Source organism: Hippocampus guttulatus, chromosome 12 (genome assembly GCF_054856545.1).
Source record: "Hippocampus guttulatus isolate MCC_2025c chromosome 12, RoL_Hgut_1.0, whole genome shotgun sequence".
NCBI classification, from domain to species: domain Eukaryota; kingdom Metazoa; phylum Chordata; class Actinopteri; order Syngnathiformes; family Syngnathidae; genus Hippocampus; species Hippocampus guttulatus.
In genome coordinates, this window is record NC_141272.1 from 12,498,018 (window position 1) to 12,514,652 (window position 16,635).

The 16,635-nt window shown below is 40.3% G+C and overlaps 1 protein-coding gene across 3 annotated transcripts in view; it reads left to right on the top strand.

Annotated features, from left to right (window-relative positions):
- Positions 1 to 12,790, top strand: part of LOC147197445 (neprilysin-like) — a 44,264-nt gene extending 31,474 nt beyond the window's left edge. Inside the window, exons 11-24 of one of the 3 annotated variants that reach the window (XR_015102525.1) lie at positions 66 to 202; positions 311 to 404; positions 522 to 650; positions 1,727 to 1,825; positions 1,952 to 2,029; positions 2,164 to 2,267; positions 3,629 to 3,687; positions 4,492 to 4,611; positions 6,682 to 6,815; positions 7,103 to 7,168; positions 8,501 to 8,596; positions 9,322 to 9,398; positions 10,133 to 10,414; positions 10,506 to 12,790. Coding sequence is in view for 2 of the 3 variants with exons in the window: in XM_086126111.1 (XP_085982237.1) it covers positions 66 to 202; positions 311 to 404; positions 522 to 650; positions 1,727 to 1,825; positions 1,952 to 2,029; positions 2,164 to 2,267; positions 3,629 to 3,687; positions 4,492 to 4,611; positions 6,682 to 6,815; positions 7,103 to 7,168; positions 8,501 to 8,596; positions 9,322 to 9,398; positions 10,133 to 10,232 (1,293 nt within the window). In the remaining variant the exon portion in view is untranslated. Of the gene's footprint in view, positions 1 to 65; positions 203 to 310; positions 405 to 521; positions 651 to 1,726; positions 1,826 to 1,951; positions 2,030 to 2,163; positions 2,268 to 3,628; positions 3,688 to 4,491; positions 4,612 to 4,941; positions 6,590 to 6,681; positions 6,816 to 7,102; positions 7,169 to 8,500; positions 8,597 to 9,321; positions 9,399 to 10,132 lie in introns of those variants that run through there. The other 2 variants (XM_086126111.1, XM_086126112.1) reach the window with 2 other exon arrangements.
- Positions 12,791 to 16,635: the final 3,845 nt, after the last annotated feature.

Below are 16,635 nucleotides of genomic sequence, written 5' to 3' on the forward strand. Positions count from 1 at the left end.
TCGTAGCCCTTTTCATCCAATGTGTTCTCCTTTTTGCTGCTAATGCTGGCGGATTTGTCCTGAAGCTGTTCAACTGGAGTTATTTCACCGCCCAGATAATGAATACCGTCAACATCACTGTCACAGACACAGAGGAGGTCATAAACTTAAGCCCCAACTATTTCAAAAAGCTCAACCCACTCCTGGCCAGATATACAAAGAGGTATGTGATTTGGAATAAAGACGGTCACACATAATTGTGGTTCTCTGTGTTTTGGCGGAGGTTATTGACTGATGGTGGCTCTTTTGAATTCCTTCCTTCTCCTCACAGGGATGTGCAGAACTACCTGATGTGGCGTTTCGCTTCGCAGATGGTGGATCACCTGAGCAAAGCTTACAGAGACACGGGCAAATCCTTCAAAAAGGTACGGCGCCAGGATGTCGGCAGAAAAATCCAAAGGATCTGATGTTGAATCTACATAGATCACTGCGCTGAGCGATTGCCTTCTCATGTTTAAGCGGCGTGTTGTATTCCTCGGCAGGCGATGCACGGCATGACGGCAGAGGAACCGGTGTGGCGTCAGTGCGCAGTATTTGTCAGTGGCGCCATGTACAATGCCGTAGGGCGACTGTACGTGCAGGAGGCCTTCTCCGATAACAGCAAAAAGATGGTCAGTCAGTTTGGGGTTGTTTGATTTCATTCATCATCTATGGGCAAAATGAATGCTTAGAGAAAGGTCAATTGTATTGAGGGTTAAAAAAAAAACAAGTCTTGGATCTGAAATTACCGTTTTAAGACGGTGTTGGTTTTTTTTAAGCAAAGGTTAAGACTATCTGAGCCACAAAGTAAGGCAATCTTGAGTTCAGGTTTAATATCAGGGTTTCAAGCCTTAGCTTGGGTTTCAAAATTAAAATTTTTCAATTTCAATTTCAAGTCTGGGTGAGGATTGTACATTTTGAATTTCAAGCCAGAATTACGTCTTCAGTGTTAGGTTTTCAAGCCCCGAATTCAAACTTTGCAAAGTCTTAAAATTCATCTCTCGAGTCTATTTGGGGTTCCAAGTTAGGATTTCAAATAACGTGTTGAACCAGAGGTCAGGGTTTTAAATGAGGCTTGAAAACCTGGGTTAGGGTTTGAACTTACATTTGGCCAGTAACGTGGTAAGATGTTAAACTGTACTTTAACATGTAAAGTTTCTATAGTTTTGATATATAAAAGGAAAAAATGTCAAACGCATCTTTGAAAGGTATCTCAAAAAACAAACACTCATACCCGCTGAGATCAACATGCTTGAGTGGGTTGCGATGCACGAGATGACAGACAGAAAGATTTCCAGTGTGCGTCATTATTGAGAAATGCGCAAGCACGCACCACCACCAAAAAGCACACCGTAAGATGATTTACAATTCGGGCGCTGGTGGCGGCTCGATTCCCTGAACCACTATTTCATACTTTCAGTCAGTTTCCCATTGCTCAAGACGTCGTTTTTCAATATGTATTGTCATCATGACATTTTACTACATGTGTATGGCTTTTCACGTGATTCATGTTTTGTTTTTGTTTTTTTTACTATGTTCCATTTTAATCGGAAACTTGACTGTGCTCTGCTGTCCCAAATCAGACATTTGAGAGATTGTTTTGACTTTGTTGCAAAATATGGCCCGAGTGAGAACACTTATCTGCTTTGCAATGAACGTGTGACAAATCAGAGACTTCTTTGACTTTGATTGTCTCTTTCGGTCCAAGATGGAAGAGATGATTAAAGATATCCGAGAAGTCTTTATCAGTAACCTCAAGGAACTGCCCTGGATGGATGCTGTCACCAAAAAAGCAGCGGAGGAAAAGGTATCGGAAACAATATATATATATATATATATATATATATATATACACACACACACACATTATTTTATTTTTTTAACTTTGGGATGAGTTGCAGAATTATTTCAAAAAATCAATTCCTCTCATCAGGTTCGAGCTATCCGGGAACAAATCGGCTACTCTGACAACATCATGGACGATAAATACCTGAACGACGAGTACAAGGATGTGAGTGTGTGCCAAGATTTGTCAGCTAGCTGTAATTTTGACACGCAATGGCTTCATCGTGGCTGCACGTTGATCTTGTAAAATGATTTTCCTAAATTCTGATAGCTGCGCTCTGGCTTGTGTGTTGACGTTAGCTCAACTACAGCGCAGACCAGTTCTTTGAAAACATTTTGCACACGACAGCCTACAACAAGAAGAAAGTCCTCCAGAAACTCAGAGTGGAAGTCAACAAAGATGAGTAAGACGCAATTAATTCTGGATGCTTTCGTGCAACCATTGGCAATGTTCCATTTTTACACAAAGAACTGGACTACTACTTCTACTGCTAAGACTATTGTTGCCGGACATGTTCTTTAAAAAAAAAAAATGTTTTTTAAAGCACCCAAAGAATTGAAAACACCTGAGAAATGAATTCCTATGCTTGGAAGGGTTTTTTTCATATTATATAGAGGGTGTATATCTAAATATTTGCTGTAATTCCGCCTTTACTACTACTACACTACAGCGTTTGAGTAGGTTAATTATAAATGACAATGTGTTCTCACTTTTGTACTGTCACAGAATTTGGGAAATGGACCTCCCAAAACTGATTTAATAACAAAAAAGGGAACTCAAGGTTCATGGGAAAATCCAAATACCTGTACTAAATTCACAAAGTCGCCCCTGCACTTCCCCAAAATGAAAAGAAAAAAAAGATTCAAGTGACAAACAAAGAAACACAAGGAAAAAATAAATATGGCATGACTAATATATGGAGCAACAACGACACAACATACCATAGGTGTCAAACTCAGATCCTGGAGACACACCTGATTCAAATGAACAGGTTCAATGTCAGGCTTCCGCAGACCTTGCTGATGATCTGATCATTTGAATCAGGTGTGTTGCAACAGGGAGACTTGGAAAACATGCAGGACAGCGGCCCTCCAGGACTGGAGTTCGACAACTATGACATAGACTGACGAGAAACCTAATACAAGCCAACCAGGCACACTTGGACGAGACACAAGTGGCAGGAGTGATCTGATTGGTTGACACAAGGAACAGTGCTGACGGGAGAACCCGTAGTAGGCATGTCATTAAAGAGGAACACGAGACAGCATGACATTAACACATTCCTTTCAAGAAGGGAGGGACGTCACAACATGCTTTTTGTTTTTGCTTTACTAGAATAAAGTTTACTTGCACATCCACTACAGTAGGTGGCAGTGGCGCTCCCATTGACAGCATAAACGATGTTAATTTAAAGTGATTCTGCATATTTTTTTTTGTGTTTGTTTTCTTAAATGTCAATAACAAAACAGTGTTAGGCAAAGGTGTACAAACAATTTTTTTCATAGAAAAATGATACTATTGATACAATCTTCCTTGGCCGAAACAGCAAGTACAGTAGTTGAAAAACTGCATGAATGTGAAACGAAACTCAACAATTTTTTTTTAACAAAGCTATGGATCATGACAAAAGTTTGGGTTACCGTAGTAATCGCATTATAGCAGTGCTTCCTGTATTTTTTTCCCTTTTATGTATTTTAAACGCACTAAATGTACTCTCGTACCTTTTGATTACTTGACAGTCCTTTTACTTGTGCTCGTCTCCAGGTGGTTGTCGGGAGCAGCAGTCATTAACGCTTTCTACTCGTGGAGAAAAAACATCATAAGTATGCTTTGCCACTTTCCCAAATACAGTTGAGAGCAAAAGTCTACACACCTGTATCAGATGTCTGTTTTTTCTGGAAGGTGACCTTTAAAAATGGACACAAAAAAAAATAGGAGAACAAGATGAATCATCTCAAATCTTTTTCCACCAGTGATGTGACCTGTAATGTGTCAAACTCAAGTGAAAAAAAAAAATTCCAACTCAGTTAGTGGTTGCACACCTGTGCACAACCTCCTATGAGTAGTAATTTGGCTACTGTATTCTGAATTAACCAGTGCCTCCGAATAACCTCAATTATTTGTGTTTGCACCAAATGTAGCTTTTGGACTGAAGGTTCATGACACAATTTTCCATGTGCATTTGCAGTGTGTTTTGACAAGATGTAGTCAGTATTGGATATAAGATGTGACCTCCAAAATGTCAGGAAAAGCTTACTAGACCATCTGAAATGCGGCTATTGAAAAGGTGGCAGACATGCGCTGACTTCCATTGAACAGGAGTTTGAATGTGAGCGGTTTATTCTAAACACAGCCGCATCCCTGGTTAGAAGATGGTGTGCTCACTAATGCAAGCAAATTAACAATTTTCTTCTGTTTTACTTCTGATTTATTATTTTTCAATTGACGTGTACGATTTATAGATCACATTAAAGGTGAAAATTAAGAATCTAAGTGTAATTTTTTAAAATTAATCGTAAAAGCATTTGAACAGCAGTGCATAGACTTTTTATATCCACTGTACCATGATTGACATTGTCCATGTTGTTGTTTCTGCAAGTCTCTCTGTCTGTGTCTCTGCCGTTAAGTCTTCCCTGCCGGAATCCTGCAGCCGCCGTTCTTCAGTAAAGGTCAGGCCAAATCTCTCAATTACGGAGGAATCGGCATGGTCATCGGCCACGAGGTCATGCACGGCTTTGACAACATCGGTAGGTTGCTGTCGTTTGTTTGTTTGTTTTTTATTTTCGATGCACCTGTATTACTTTTTCCTGCTCGAAGAGGAAGAGAGGTTTGCTGTTGAAAAATCCGGTGAAATGACATTGACAGAATACAGCGCTTAAGACATTTGTTGGACCACCTGTCGTGAAAACTGTCATGGTATTTATTAACTGAAGAGTCGATTAGCTGTGTTATCTATATTTTCGGAGCAAAGCAGAAGTATTTAAAAAAATTAATAAATAAATAAAGTAGTTGAGTAGCGTATAACCCGGTTCTAGTTATTCATTTATTCATCTTCCGAACCGCTTTATCCTCACTAGGTTCGCGGTGGGTGCTGGAGACTATCCAAGCAGTCTTCGGGAAGTAGGCAGGGGACACCCAGTATTGGTTGCCAGCCAATCGCAGGACACACAGAGACGAACAACCATGCACGCCCACACGCACACCTAGGGACAATTTAGTGTGTCCAATCAGCCTGCCATGCATGTTTTTGGAATGTGGGAGGAAACCGGAGCACCCGGAGAACATGCAAACTCCACACAGGGAGGCCGGAGCTGGAATCGAACCCGGTACCCCTGCACTGTGATGTTGACGTGCAAACCACTGGACTACCGGGCCGCCCCCGGTTCTAGTTAGCAGATGAAATCGGCATTTAGTTTACAACCAGGTTGTCTAACGTCCGTATGCGACGTTGTCATGTTAAAGTTACATGTGCTTTATTAAGACCACGGATAGTACAGTAGGTTGGCGTCTCTCCCTCACATTTCTCATTTTCTGTTTCTGGTTGGACTGAACGACACAGAAAAATAAACGAATTGCATTTTTTTCCGCTCAATATTGCGATTCCAATTTAATGTGCGATTATTATTATTTTGCCTCACCCAAAGTTAGCTGGAATAGGCTCCAGCTCACCCATGACCTTAATAAGGACAAGCCCTATAAAAACTGGAGGAACTGAATTTTTGACATAAATCTACTTGTGCTCTGACTTACTCTCAACAATTCCTTCTCTCAAAGCTATGTGTTGTAATACCAACCAGGCATCCGGTTATGTGGCCTTCCTTGTACCCACGGGACGGAGCATGGGACCCGTATGTGTCTGCATGACCTTGTGGACCTTTAAGAAGGAACAATACTAACATTCAAACATTATAAAAAGGAAAATCAATGCAATGAATGGATTTTCAGAGGGGCCTCGGTTTGTGCCTGAGTTGTTATCGCGGTGATCGGAACACCAATTAGGATGTAAATTGAGACGTTAGCCACACTGACAAGAATGGTATGTTGCGTTGACACGGGTTTTATTTTGTCGAGTGGCTGCACACGATGGAATAATCTGGATTTAGATGCTTGTTTTCATTAGATGTACAATATATTCAATTTAAAAAAATGTATTTAGATCCAGGTGATTTTATTTCATGCAACCACTTGACGAAACAACAGGCCCATTTTTCTTTCAGTGCGACACTAATTAACTCCTAATTACTTTAAATATTTGTATGAGGAAAAAAACCCACGAATATATGTAAAAAGGAAAAAGGTAAGTACATCTATACATACTTTGTATATAATTGAGGGGTAACATGTATTTTTATGCCAAGGCGTTTTTTTTCTCTCCATGTATTCTTCATCTTAACCCTGGAGAACACACGGGGTCAAATTTGGCCCCTATAAATTCTGCTACTCAAATGCTACCTTTACATCCCACAGGGTCAAATTTGGCTCTAATCCTAAATTAGGATTAAAGCATAAAATATTTGAAAAATCATATTTTGGTGTTCAGTGAACATACTGTATAGCAGTCATTTAATGTAAAATTCATCATTTTCCAAAGAAGAAAAGGGTTCTTGGGTTCTCCAGGGTTAAAATGTCGTTTTTCAAGACCGCTGTATACCAAAGACTCCCCTGAAGTATAAAAGTAAATAACATAATTCTCATTGAAATGACAAGAAACCATCCAGCATTGTGAAGTGCATTCATGCAGGATCTTTTGATTTTAGTCAGCTCTTGACTTTTTTCCATTTCTTTTCAACGTGATGTGTTTTGGTCTGTTTTGCCAGGTCGTAAATACGATAAAAATGGCGACCTGAAGGACTGGTGGACGGAGGACTCGGCTCAAAGGTTCTTGGAGCTGTCGGCGTGCATCGTCGATCAGTACGCCAACTTCTCTTGGGACCTGGCCAATGGACTTAATGTACAGCCTCCCGAAAGTCTTGCCTTCTCCCTTTTACTTCCAGCAGACGTTCCATTTCACATTTCATGTTTCTTCACACATTTACTTGCTGCCTCACGAGGCTTCCATATTTTTCTGTTGACAGATTGCTAACTCCCCCGCGGTTGTTTTTTTCCCTTCCCCGGCACGGTTTCCTTTTTAAAAACATTTCTTCCATCCCAAAGAAAGAAAGCTGTTAAGCTGTGTGCTGAGTGAGGAAACAATTCTACTCTGTTTACGCTGCGATCTCTGTGTTGCTCCTCCTCTAGCTGAAAGGTAACAATACCCTTGGAGAGAACATTGCTGATAACGGAGGAGTGCGGCAGGCCTATCAGGTAATGAGCCTGAAAACAAGGAATACTTTTGGGACACAATTGGGAATGTCTACTTCCCAATATTAACTGAAGATGTCATACTTTTCAACTACTGCGTTGTCTGGAGTCGAAAGTCAGATTCACACATTCACATATTGAGGCAAATTGGGACAAAATGCCAGCCTTTATTTGTAAAAATGTATTTTTCGGCATACGGAGGAACCTCGGTTTTCGTTTGCCCAAGTTTTGTTTTGTTTCGTTTTTTTCCCTGGTTTCGTTCAGCTGAAAATGGTCTGTAGCAAACTCCTCTGCCTGCCCGCCTGATTCGACTGCTCATTTCCTGGAATAGAGATCCACAAAAGGAATCTCATACGCATATGTGCCTTCTAAACAATAACCTCTCCTTCACATTTCTGCCCGCTTCACCGTCATTCTTACGCATCTACTTCTAGAGCAGTGGTTCTTAACCTGGGTTCGATCAAACCCGAGAGGTTCGGTGAAACAATCTCAGGGGTTTGACAGAGCGTGAAAAACACGGTATACTAATTATGTTTACTTTTTTCTGTTTTTCATAAATGTGCTTTTTTATGTCTTGAATTTGTAAAAAAAAAAAAAAAAAAAAACATTTTTTTTTCAGTCATGAAAGGGTTCGGTGAATATGCGTATGAACTGGTTGGGTTCGGTACCTATAACGAGGTTAAGAAGCACAGTTCTATAGTCTTCAGTCAAATGTAAAAGTGATGGTGACAAAAAAAGAAAACAAAAACGAATACTAAAATGAATACAACTAAACTAAAGCAAAACCTTTTCGAAAATGAAAATCAATAATAGAAACGAGCAAATCCACTCTAAAAACTTCTTCAAAACTAACCGAATTAGAAAAAAAAAAAGAGTTAAAATAAAAAACAACTATAATGGAAACCCTGAAATATTATCACCCTACACTGGAACGGATTCATTGGATTTGCAATAGTTCCTGTGTGAAATATTGCTTCAGTTTTAGTATGAGTTGGTTTTAGTCCGATTTTTGGAATTGGACTAATCATACAAACCAAGGTTCCACCGTACAGTATTCCCGTACTTTATCGTGGGTCATTGTTTGTGCAACCAATATAACGCTGACTCTTTTTTGGTGGGTGCATCTGTCTATCTCCGAAATGATTACATTGCCAAAGTTTGGGGTATATTGTCTTTTTTGGGGGATTTTACTGGATGCTTACTTCCTGTAATGACCTCACATGTGAGCGCCACTATTTTTGGCCATTTATTGAAGGCTATTACTTGAGAAAATGCCATGTGTGTGATGTTTCGAGTTGTATTAGATAACGTACATATTTTGTGTGGTGTGTGCAGGCCTATAAGAACTACGTGAAAAAACACGGGGAGGAGCCTCTGCTGCCAGGACTCGACCTCAACCATGATCAACTCTTCTTCCTCAACTTTGCTCAGGTAGCAGACGATGAATTATTTGGTGGATGATTTGATAAATCATCATCATCATCATTATTATTATTATTGATTCCCTATATTTAATCAAATAAATTTCATCCAATAGAAAATGGATGGATGGATTATGCATGTGAAAAATGCAATGAATATTTATGAGTATTTTCTGACCATTTATCCATTTTCTATACTGCGTATCCTCACTAGTCTCATGAACACAGCCTGGATTCGAAGCCCAGGGCAGATGTTAACCAGTTAACCAGTCAACCACTGTGCCGCCTGAATTTATATTGACATTTTTAAAGTTCAATTACATATATACTATTTGAAAATATGATTTGTAAATGTTTTCCCATGAACTCAGATAAGTAAAGGAGCATGGATAAACCCTCATTGCAAAAAGAGAGCTTGGCATGTAAGGTCAAGTGACCACATGATTTGATTAGTGTGAATAAAAAAGTCAATCAAGCAATAAAATATTGTAATTACAGCATTTAAACATATTGTGATGTCTAGGATTAAATGTACACTTTAATTAGAATTAAAACATGAATTAGTCTATAGTATATGTTTTAAAAAAGTGTTTTCTGTCATCTTCCATATATGAGTAAAATTTTTAAAAAGCCCATCCCAAATAGATGTATTCTTAACCTTTTCAGGGACAGTGGTTACTACAGTGGACAGTTTATCAGGTTCCATGAAAGGGTTCATGTATCTGTCTGTGTCAGGTGTGGTGTGGAACGCGGCGACCAGAAGATGCTTTGAGCTCCATCCAAGTCGATCAGCACAGTCCAGGGAAATTCAGGTACATGCCAAGGTTATCGGAGTCAACTAAAAAAAACTCACCAAAAATAACTGAAATTGAAAAAAAAAAGGGGACATTTTTGTTCACGAAATAAAATAAAAATGCAAATGTTTAAAACAAATACAAACAAAATGTTACATTTTTAAAACAAACTAAAGCTAACTATAATTACAGCGAAAATGTATCTGTTGTTGTCTTTGGTTATTTATATCATACACGAGCTTTCAGGGTTCATATTAAGTGTATTTATTTTCGTATCACTGTACATCTTTACAGAAGAAGAAAGGTTAAAGAGTCGCGTGGGAATTATGGTTTACTATATTACATGACACTCATTAGATTTTTTTTAATCTTGCACTCAACAGATATTCCTTACTATTTTTTTTAAAGTCTCATACTAAAACTAATTTTTAAAAATGTAAAAATTATCGGGCGTGCCACGGTAAATTAGCCAAATATCCGTTTTTTTGTTTTTTTTTTACCAAATAGTTTCTCCAAAAAGAAACGATGCATTAATTGAGCTACGTCATCCACGTAATGTACATAACGAACCTGTATATCCAATTTTTTTTATTTTTTATGAATCGTTTTGCTCAGTGATGTGCCGTGAATTTTTCTCCAATGTAAAATCTGGGACACACTGCAATAGAAAATGAACAGAGAAAAACAAGAACTCACCAAACCATAAATATTACACGCGTGTGTGTGTGTGTCTGTCTGTCTGTCTGTCTCAGGGTGTTGGGCTCCCTTCAGAACTTCCCAGAGTTTGCCAATGTGTACGGCTGCAACAAAAGCAGCTACATGGTCTCGGAGAAGGTGTGCCGCGTGTGGTGATCCACCAACCTCCGTGGGCCTGTGCGGACTTCCTCCTCGGTCCTTGGACCTCACACGGGAAGTCGAAGCTGCCCCATCTGGCCGGAGCGCGGCCGCCACGTGTGCACTTCCTCAGAGAATAGCAGCACTGACTGGAAAGCTCCTCAAACAAACGGAACACTGGCACCTCTGCGTTTCATCAAGTGAGCGTCACTGCGGTCCGCACTAGATACAACCAACAATCCGTCTTATTTTTGATTGCATTTTTTTTTTTTTGTCTTCTGTACTATACAGGGGTTAATGTACTCCAACCCACTGGCTTATAAATACACCAAACACCCACTTACACTCATAGAAGAGGGCTGAACCACTCTGCTGTTATGTAGGACTGTCTTCAGGCTTCATTCTCGTGTACCTTCTCTGTTAGTACATACTGTGTTTTAGCTAAATTATTAGAGGACAATGTGATTATATTTATCCAAAAGGAGCCGCAAATATGTAACCTGCTATTTACTCTTCCTGAATTGTGAGGTGAGCAATGAGTAGGCGTACGACGTTTATTACCAGTACAGTCCTGTATCTCCAGTACATTCGACGACGGCGAAGATCCTCTCACCAGTCAACTGAAATGACAATCGACATGTTCAGTTTCGACGGTTCCATGGGTGGTTTTGTCACTACGACGACTGCCTGCTGTATGTCACGCAAATCACAATGCCTTATATGACCTGTGGTGCCACTCTTAAGGGAAAAATCAGTTGTTAGGAGAGCTCACGTTCCAGAGTCAGCAAGCGTTGTTGTGACTTCTATGGAACCAAACATACCAAGAACATTTCTGTGAAATTTTAGAGAATGGGATTTTGGTTAGGATATGATTAGATGGTTAGGAACAAGGTTAAGTTTTAGGAGTATGCTCCGGGCATTGAATCAATCGCCACTGTTTGAAGACGTTTCCTTTCTCAACCAAACATACTTCGTTAGTTCATGAGCCAATAGTGCATGCCTGGTAAAAAGTATTTATCCAGAACGTTCGGAGCACACCCCGGCCGGCCAAGAATACTTTCACTCTTTTGGGATACAAAATAACAGCGGCGACAATGCTCTGGATACTTAGGTTTCCACTCCAATACTTTGTCGAAAGCTGTCCTTGATGCATGAACTGATGAAGCCAGAAAAGTCTCCTAAGACAACCAAAACGGTCCAGTTGGGATAAATTCGGTCCCTTGAGAGTTTGACGACCTGGATGAATTAGAATATTCACAGGTGAGTTAAGGAGGTTATGAGGTAGGGCTAAGCGGTTAGGAGTAGGTTAGGGTTCAGGCCTTGGATTAGTGGATTCGAGCCTTCCCAACCAGAATGCATCGCTCGCAGTGAGACTGAATTCGTCTGAAAAGTACAAATATATCTTTGTTTGTCTATTTATGCCAGTCACCTAAGGCATAGTTTGCTTCATTTTAATTTCATCACCCGGGGGTTTCATATCGCAGTTTGACAGGCAGAACAATTTCAATGTTCTTGCTTCAGATGGCAGATAGTAGAATAAAACTGCGGTGCCATTCATACGACAGAATAAGGCATGGATTCCTGCGAGTATGTCTGCTCTGTGCGCAATTAAATCGATTTCAGAAGTCAATTTATAAGCGATTTGAGATAAGATTGTCATTTAAGAATTCGCCACAGGGCTTAGTTACTGGGTTAGGGTTTTGAGTCAAGTTAGGGTCAGCATTATTAAGTCAGGGGTATGATAAAACAATTTCGTTTTTGACATTTGATGGATTTATGTGTTCAGAACAGAGCAAGGAAATATGTTTTTCAGAGGCTCTTTCATCATATGGACAAAGTATTTTATTACCAAACGGCAATCCAAGAGGAGGACTTCAACAGCATTGTAACACATTTACTATTTTTCTTGTTAAAAAACAAACAAACGAATAAGCGCATAACTTTCTTTCATGAACTTGGTGATGGTTTTGTTCCCTGTGGGGAGAGGGGCTTGTGTTTAAAAGATCATTGGGTACACTTGCAAGGTGGAAGAGGATCAAATATGAGCTGATGTTCAAAACAGAGCATTATAACCACCGCAAAGGCCAAATATTTGCGGCATTTCTTGTGTAGTGTCTGACTTATCTACCATTTAAAGGTGAGGAAAAGAGAGTGAAGGATTATTTTAGACATGGAAAAAATGTGTACCGTAATATCCGATTTGTTAGATTTTCCATTTGTGTGTCTGTTGGCAACTTGGAATCTCTTCTAAGATGCATGCCATTATATATGGAAGTTTTTTGGGGATTTTTTTCGGGGAGGGGGGGGCGACTTTTCTTATTCACATGTAATTGCAGGTTGCAATACAATAACACAAAGTCCTTTGACTTTTGTAAAGAAATCATTCTAGACATTTCAATGTTTTTTCTTTTATCCATTCACAAAATCGTTCACTCAGGCTTTCTTTCTCTGAGCCCTGCTTCACCAGTAGAAAGACAGATATACCTCAGTTGCCTGTATTTCCATATTTTATACGAACATAACCATCGTCTTGTAGAGCATTTTCTTCCCCTTTTAAAATAAAATATTTCAACGACTGTGGGTGAGGTCAATTATTACTGTGTGTGTAGTCTGTGCTGGTGAGCATCCATCCACCCATCCATTTTCTGATCCGCTTTAGCCTCACAAGGGTCGCGGGGCATGCTGGAGCCTATCCCAACTGTCTTCGGACAATAGGCAGGGGGCACCCTGAACCGGAGGCCAGCCAATCGCACGGCACACGTCAACGAACAACCATCCACACTCACACTCAGGGACAATATTGAGTGTTCCACTAACCTGCCATGCATATTTTTGGAATGTGAGAGGAAACCGGAGTACCCGGAGAAAACCCACACAGGCACGGGGAGAACATGTAAACTCCACACAGGAAGGCCGGAGCCGGAAATGAACCCTGCACCGTGAAGCCAGCGTGCGGGTGAGCAAACACCTGAAATGAGCTTCCTTTCAAAAGAAGTCAAAAGGCATGAAAATGATCAATATTCCTCTGCTGCATTTTAGAGTGATAACCAGCAGATGATTCCTTTTGGTCAATGCCAAAAGAAAAGTTAGTCCATCCATCGATCCATCTGGAATGTAGTGATTCTTGTTTCTGCTAAGCCTCCAAGTATTAGTCAACAATGAGGATGTTTACTCTGCGTTGGTATGTTGGAAAATATGAGCTGATTTGCATTGGGCTCTTTGCACTAAATGCCGTGACGTCATGTCTGCTGGAGATTTTTTTTTTCGAAGGTATATTCGCACCAAAATTGAAGCATACTGCATAACGGCTATGCACGTGTGAAGTGTCAATGGTGAATTCACATGAGCTGTCGCAGCTGCAATCTGCCCTGCCCATCAACACACCAGCCGCTAATCAAACTTTGAGTGTCAGGCGGAGTGACATCATCGCTGGCTCAGCCCAGGGCCGTAGCTCGTCACTCATTAACGTAATCGTTTATATAAACTTCAAATGAAATATAAATACATTGTACATGACATAAACCATATTTGCAGGGCACACGTAGACAAACAACCATTTGCTCTCACAATCACCCTTAGAAATCATTGAGAGCATTCAATCAACCAACCGTACATCTTTTTGGAATGTGGGAGGAAACCGGAGTACCGGGCACGGGGAGAAGAGGCAAAATCCACACGGGAAGGCCGGGGCCTGAATCCATATATATATATACAGTATATAGATAGATAGATAGACACACACACACATAAGCAACATGCAGTGCAAAACAATTGATCATCAGGCGTTTCAACCATGAGCCAGATGAGCGCTACTGTACATACATACAGTAGTCGTGGTGCTCAACTCAAGATATGTTTAGCATGCAAACAATGATGGTCACCTCCTGTCATGAGTGTGCAGAAACATTGACATCCGAGAATTCTCACTACCCACACAATCCTGCTGTCAGTAGACATACACACTTACGCACGCACGCACACATACACATACACATACACACACACACACACACAAACGCGCATGCATGGGTTTGCGTATTTGTGCGTGGGAATACTGAGTATTCCAATAGGCAATTCTCACTCCATTTTATGCATTTATCACTCACACACACACACACGCGCACACACGCACGCACACGCACACAGATGCCAATAATACACACGGGGTTGTAATTCTCCTGAGTGCTTCATGTGAGATGAAACCACACTGATGCACTCTTGACCCAAAGTGGAGGGCTCTCACTGTCAAAGGCTGCTGATAAACACCAATTCTGCTTTTATGTCTCTTAGCAGCCACACATCAATCTATCTATCTATCTATGTAAAATGTTCTGCTTACTCTTTATTATGACGGTGTTATGAGTGGGCGAGCCTCCAGTGGGCCTGAGCACTGGTTCCAAGGTGCTGGGTAGATTGGTTGGGACAAATCAAGTCAAAATTGGCGATGATAAAGTAATCTTGTTTTTATGTCATTGCCTTAATGAAAAATTGTTTTTTTTTCCATTTTAGTTCTTTAGTTTCTTGAACTACCTTGGCCAAAAGATGTCTAAAGCTCAACTTCTCATTTCTGACACTCGAATAAAAAAAAATGGTCTAGATTTCAAGAAATTGATGATTCACGGACTGACTGGAACAAGGACTCATTTTTGAAGGCTGACTCTTAACGACAGCATGAGGTCAGAATTACCCAAGACTTATCACAGTATTTTTTGTGGTATTTTATGCTTTTTTGGGAGGTGGGGGGTGGGGGGGGGGCTGAGAATCTAACTGCCCAAGTTTCCATGAAGCAATAACGTTTGTCTTGGAACACGACAGCCAGAGCAAGCTTGTGTTGTGCCAATGAACTCAAAAGATGAGCAAGAGGACATAATGATCTCACAATTTGTGTTCTTACTTCTCAGTTTGTGGATCTCCTTACCCAGAACAAGATTTTCTCAGAAATAAACCTTCTCGTTGCAACACCTTTTAACTCCACTTGGGAGGTTCGATAACGTGTCAGGAATAGTGATCCGGACACGAACTACTACTTTGTGCGCATGGACGACTACATCGTGGGCACAAAATAATTAGGAAGTTGAAGTAGTTAGCGCATGCGCACCAATTAGCCGTGACTTCTTGTGGGTCACTTGAATAAGAAAATCGAACGCACCTTCTCTCAAAGTTGAAAGGATGAAGGAAAGCTATGTACATTATGGACAGAGACAGCGTAATCAAATTTTATTCTAGACCTGGGATGAGTTACGACGACTTCATTTGATATCTGAACGCTTACAACAAAAGTATGAATTACAAGCACACCATTTGACTCTTTTATAGTACTTTGACCTTTTGTATTTGAGAAATTGTACAACATAAAGGAATTTTCAAGTGTAAAAAAGTTGTATTTTGATAGTTGCCCATATCTTTTTGTATGCGGTGATAGAAAAAAACAGTACTTATTGTGCAAAATATGTGATCACCAGTGATTAATTCAAATTAAATCACTTCTTTTGTAAGCAAGTGACTTGACTTGGCTGAGATTTAATTCCTTTGCAGTTTTGTCAACAGAAGCACATGAAACCCATCCAAACATCTTATGACGTGAGGGTTTATTAACGTTCTCGTTAAACTAATGCTGAAGGGGATCAAGGGAAGGAGAACAAAGAAATGAGGAAAGATGAGGGGGAGAAGTGAGGAAGTGTGGCGTAATTGGGCCAACGCTTTGCTCTTGTAAGGATGACAGTTCTTGCCTCCTCCTTGTTTCACTCATGCCTCACATCACATCCTAATTTGTCCCAATAATCAATCCCGCCTGGTAATTGCACTGAAGCAACACGCCCGTCCTCATTTCCACGCACCAATACCTCAACAGCCAATCAACCGCATTAGCATGTGCATTATACTGCAGATGGAGAAATCTTGAATTGAGAAAATTAAATTGGCGGGGGTGAGTTGACACACCCCTGTTCAAATGCCAGGTTTTAGTTTGCCTCCATCCCCTAATGAACACCAGCAGCATGACTGAACACTGCCTTCTGGGTTATCAATAGAAGTCGACAGTAGCTACAGCAAGTCACATGACCTAAGATCACTTGATTTATCGGCAAAACAAACGATGAATTTTTAAGTTGAATCTTAATTCGCTCACCTTCCAGTTTGTTTATTTATTAATTACCCGTACGTTATAAAAATACGGATTCTTCTGCAGCAGTAAGGCAGACAACTACTACATCAATACATAATTAGTGTAGCATACAAAAGATGCTTTCTCACTGAGGCCGCTTTCATCCTGTCTCGAGGAAATCGAGACCTTGGATGGCAGTAAATTACTTCAATTTCAATAAAAAGATGACAAGTGAGAGTGTTTGGTACCAGTGGCCCTTGTACATCCCATCCTGCGGACTTATCTGAAGCTAACAGTCTCAAACTTGGGTCTTAAACT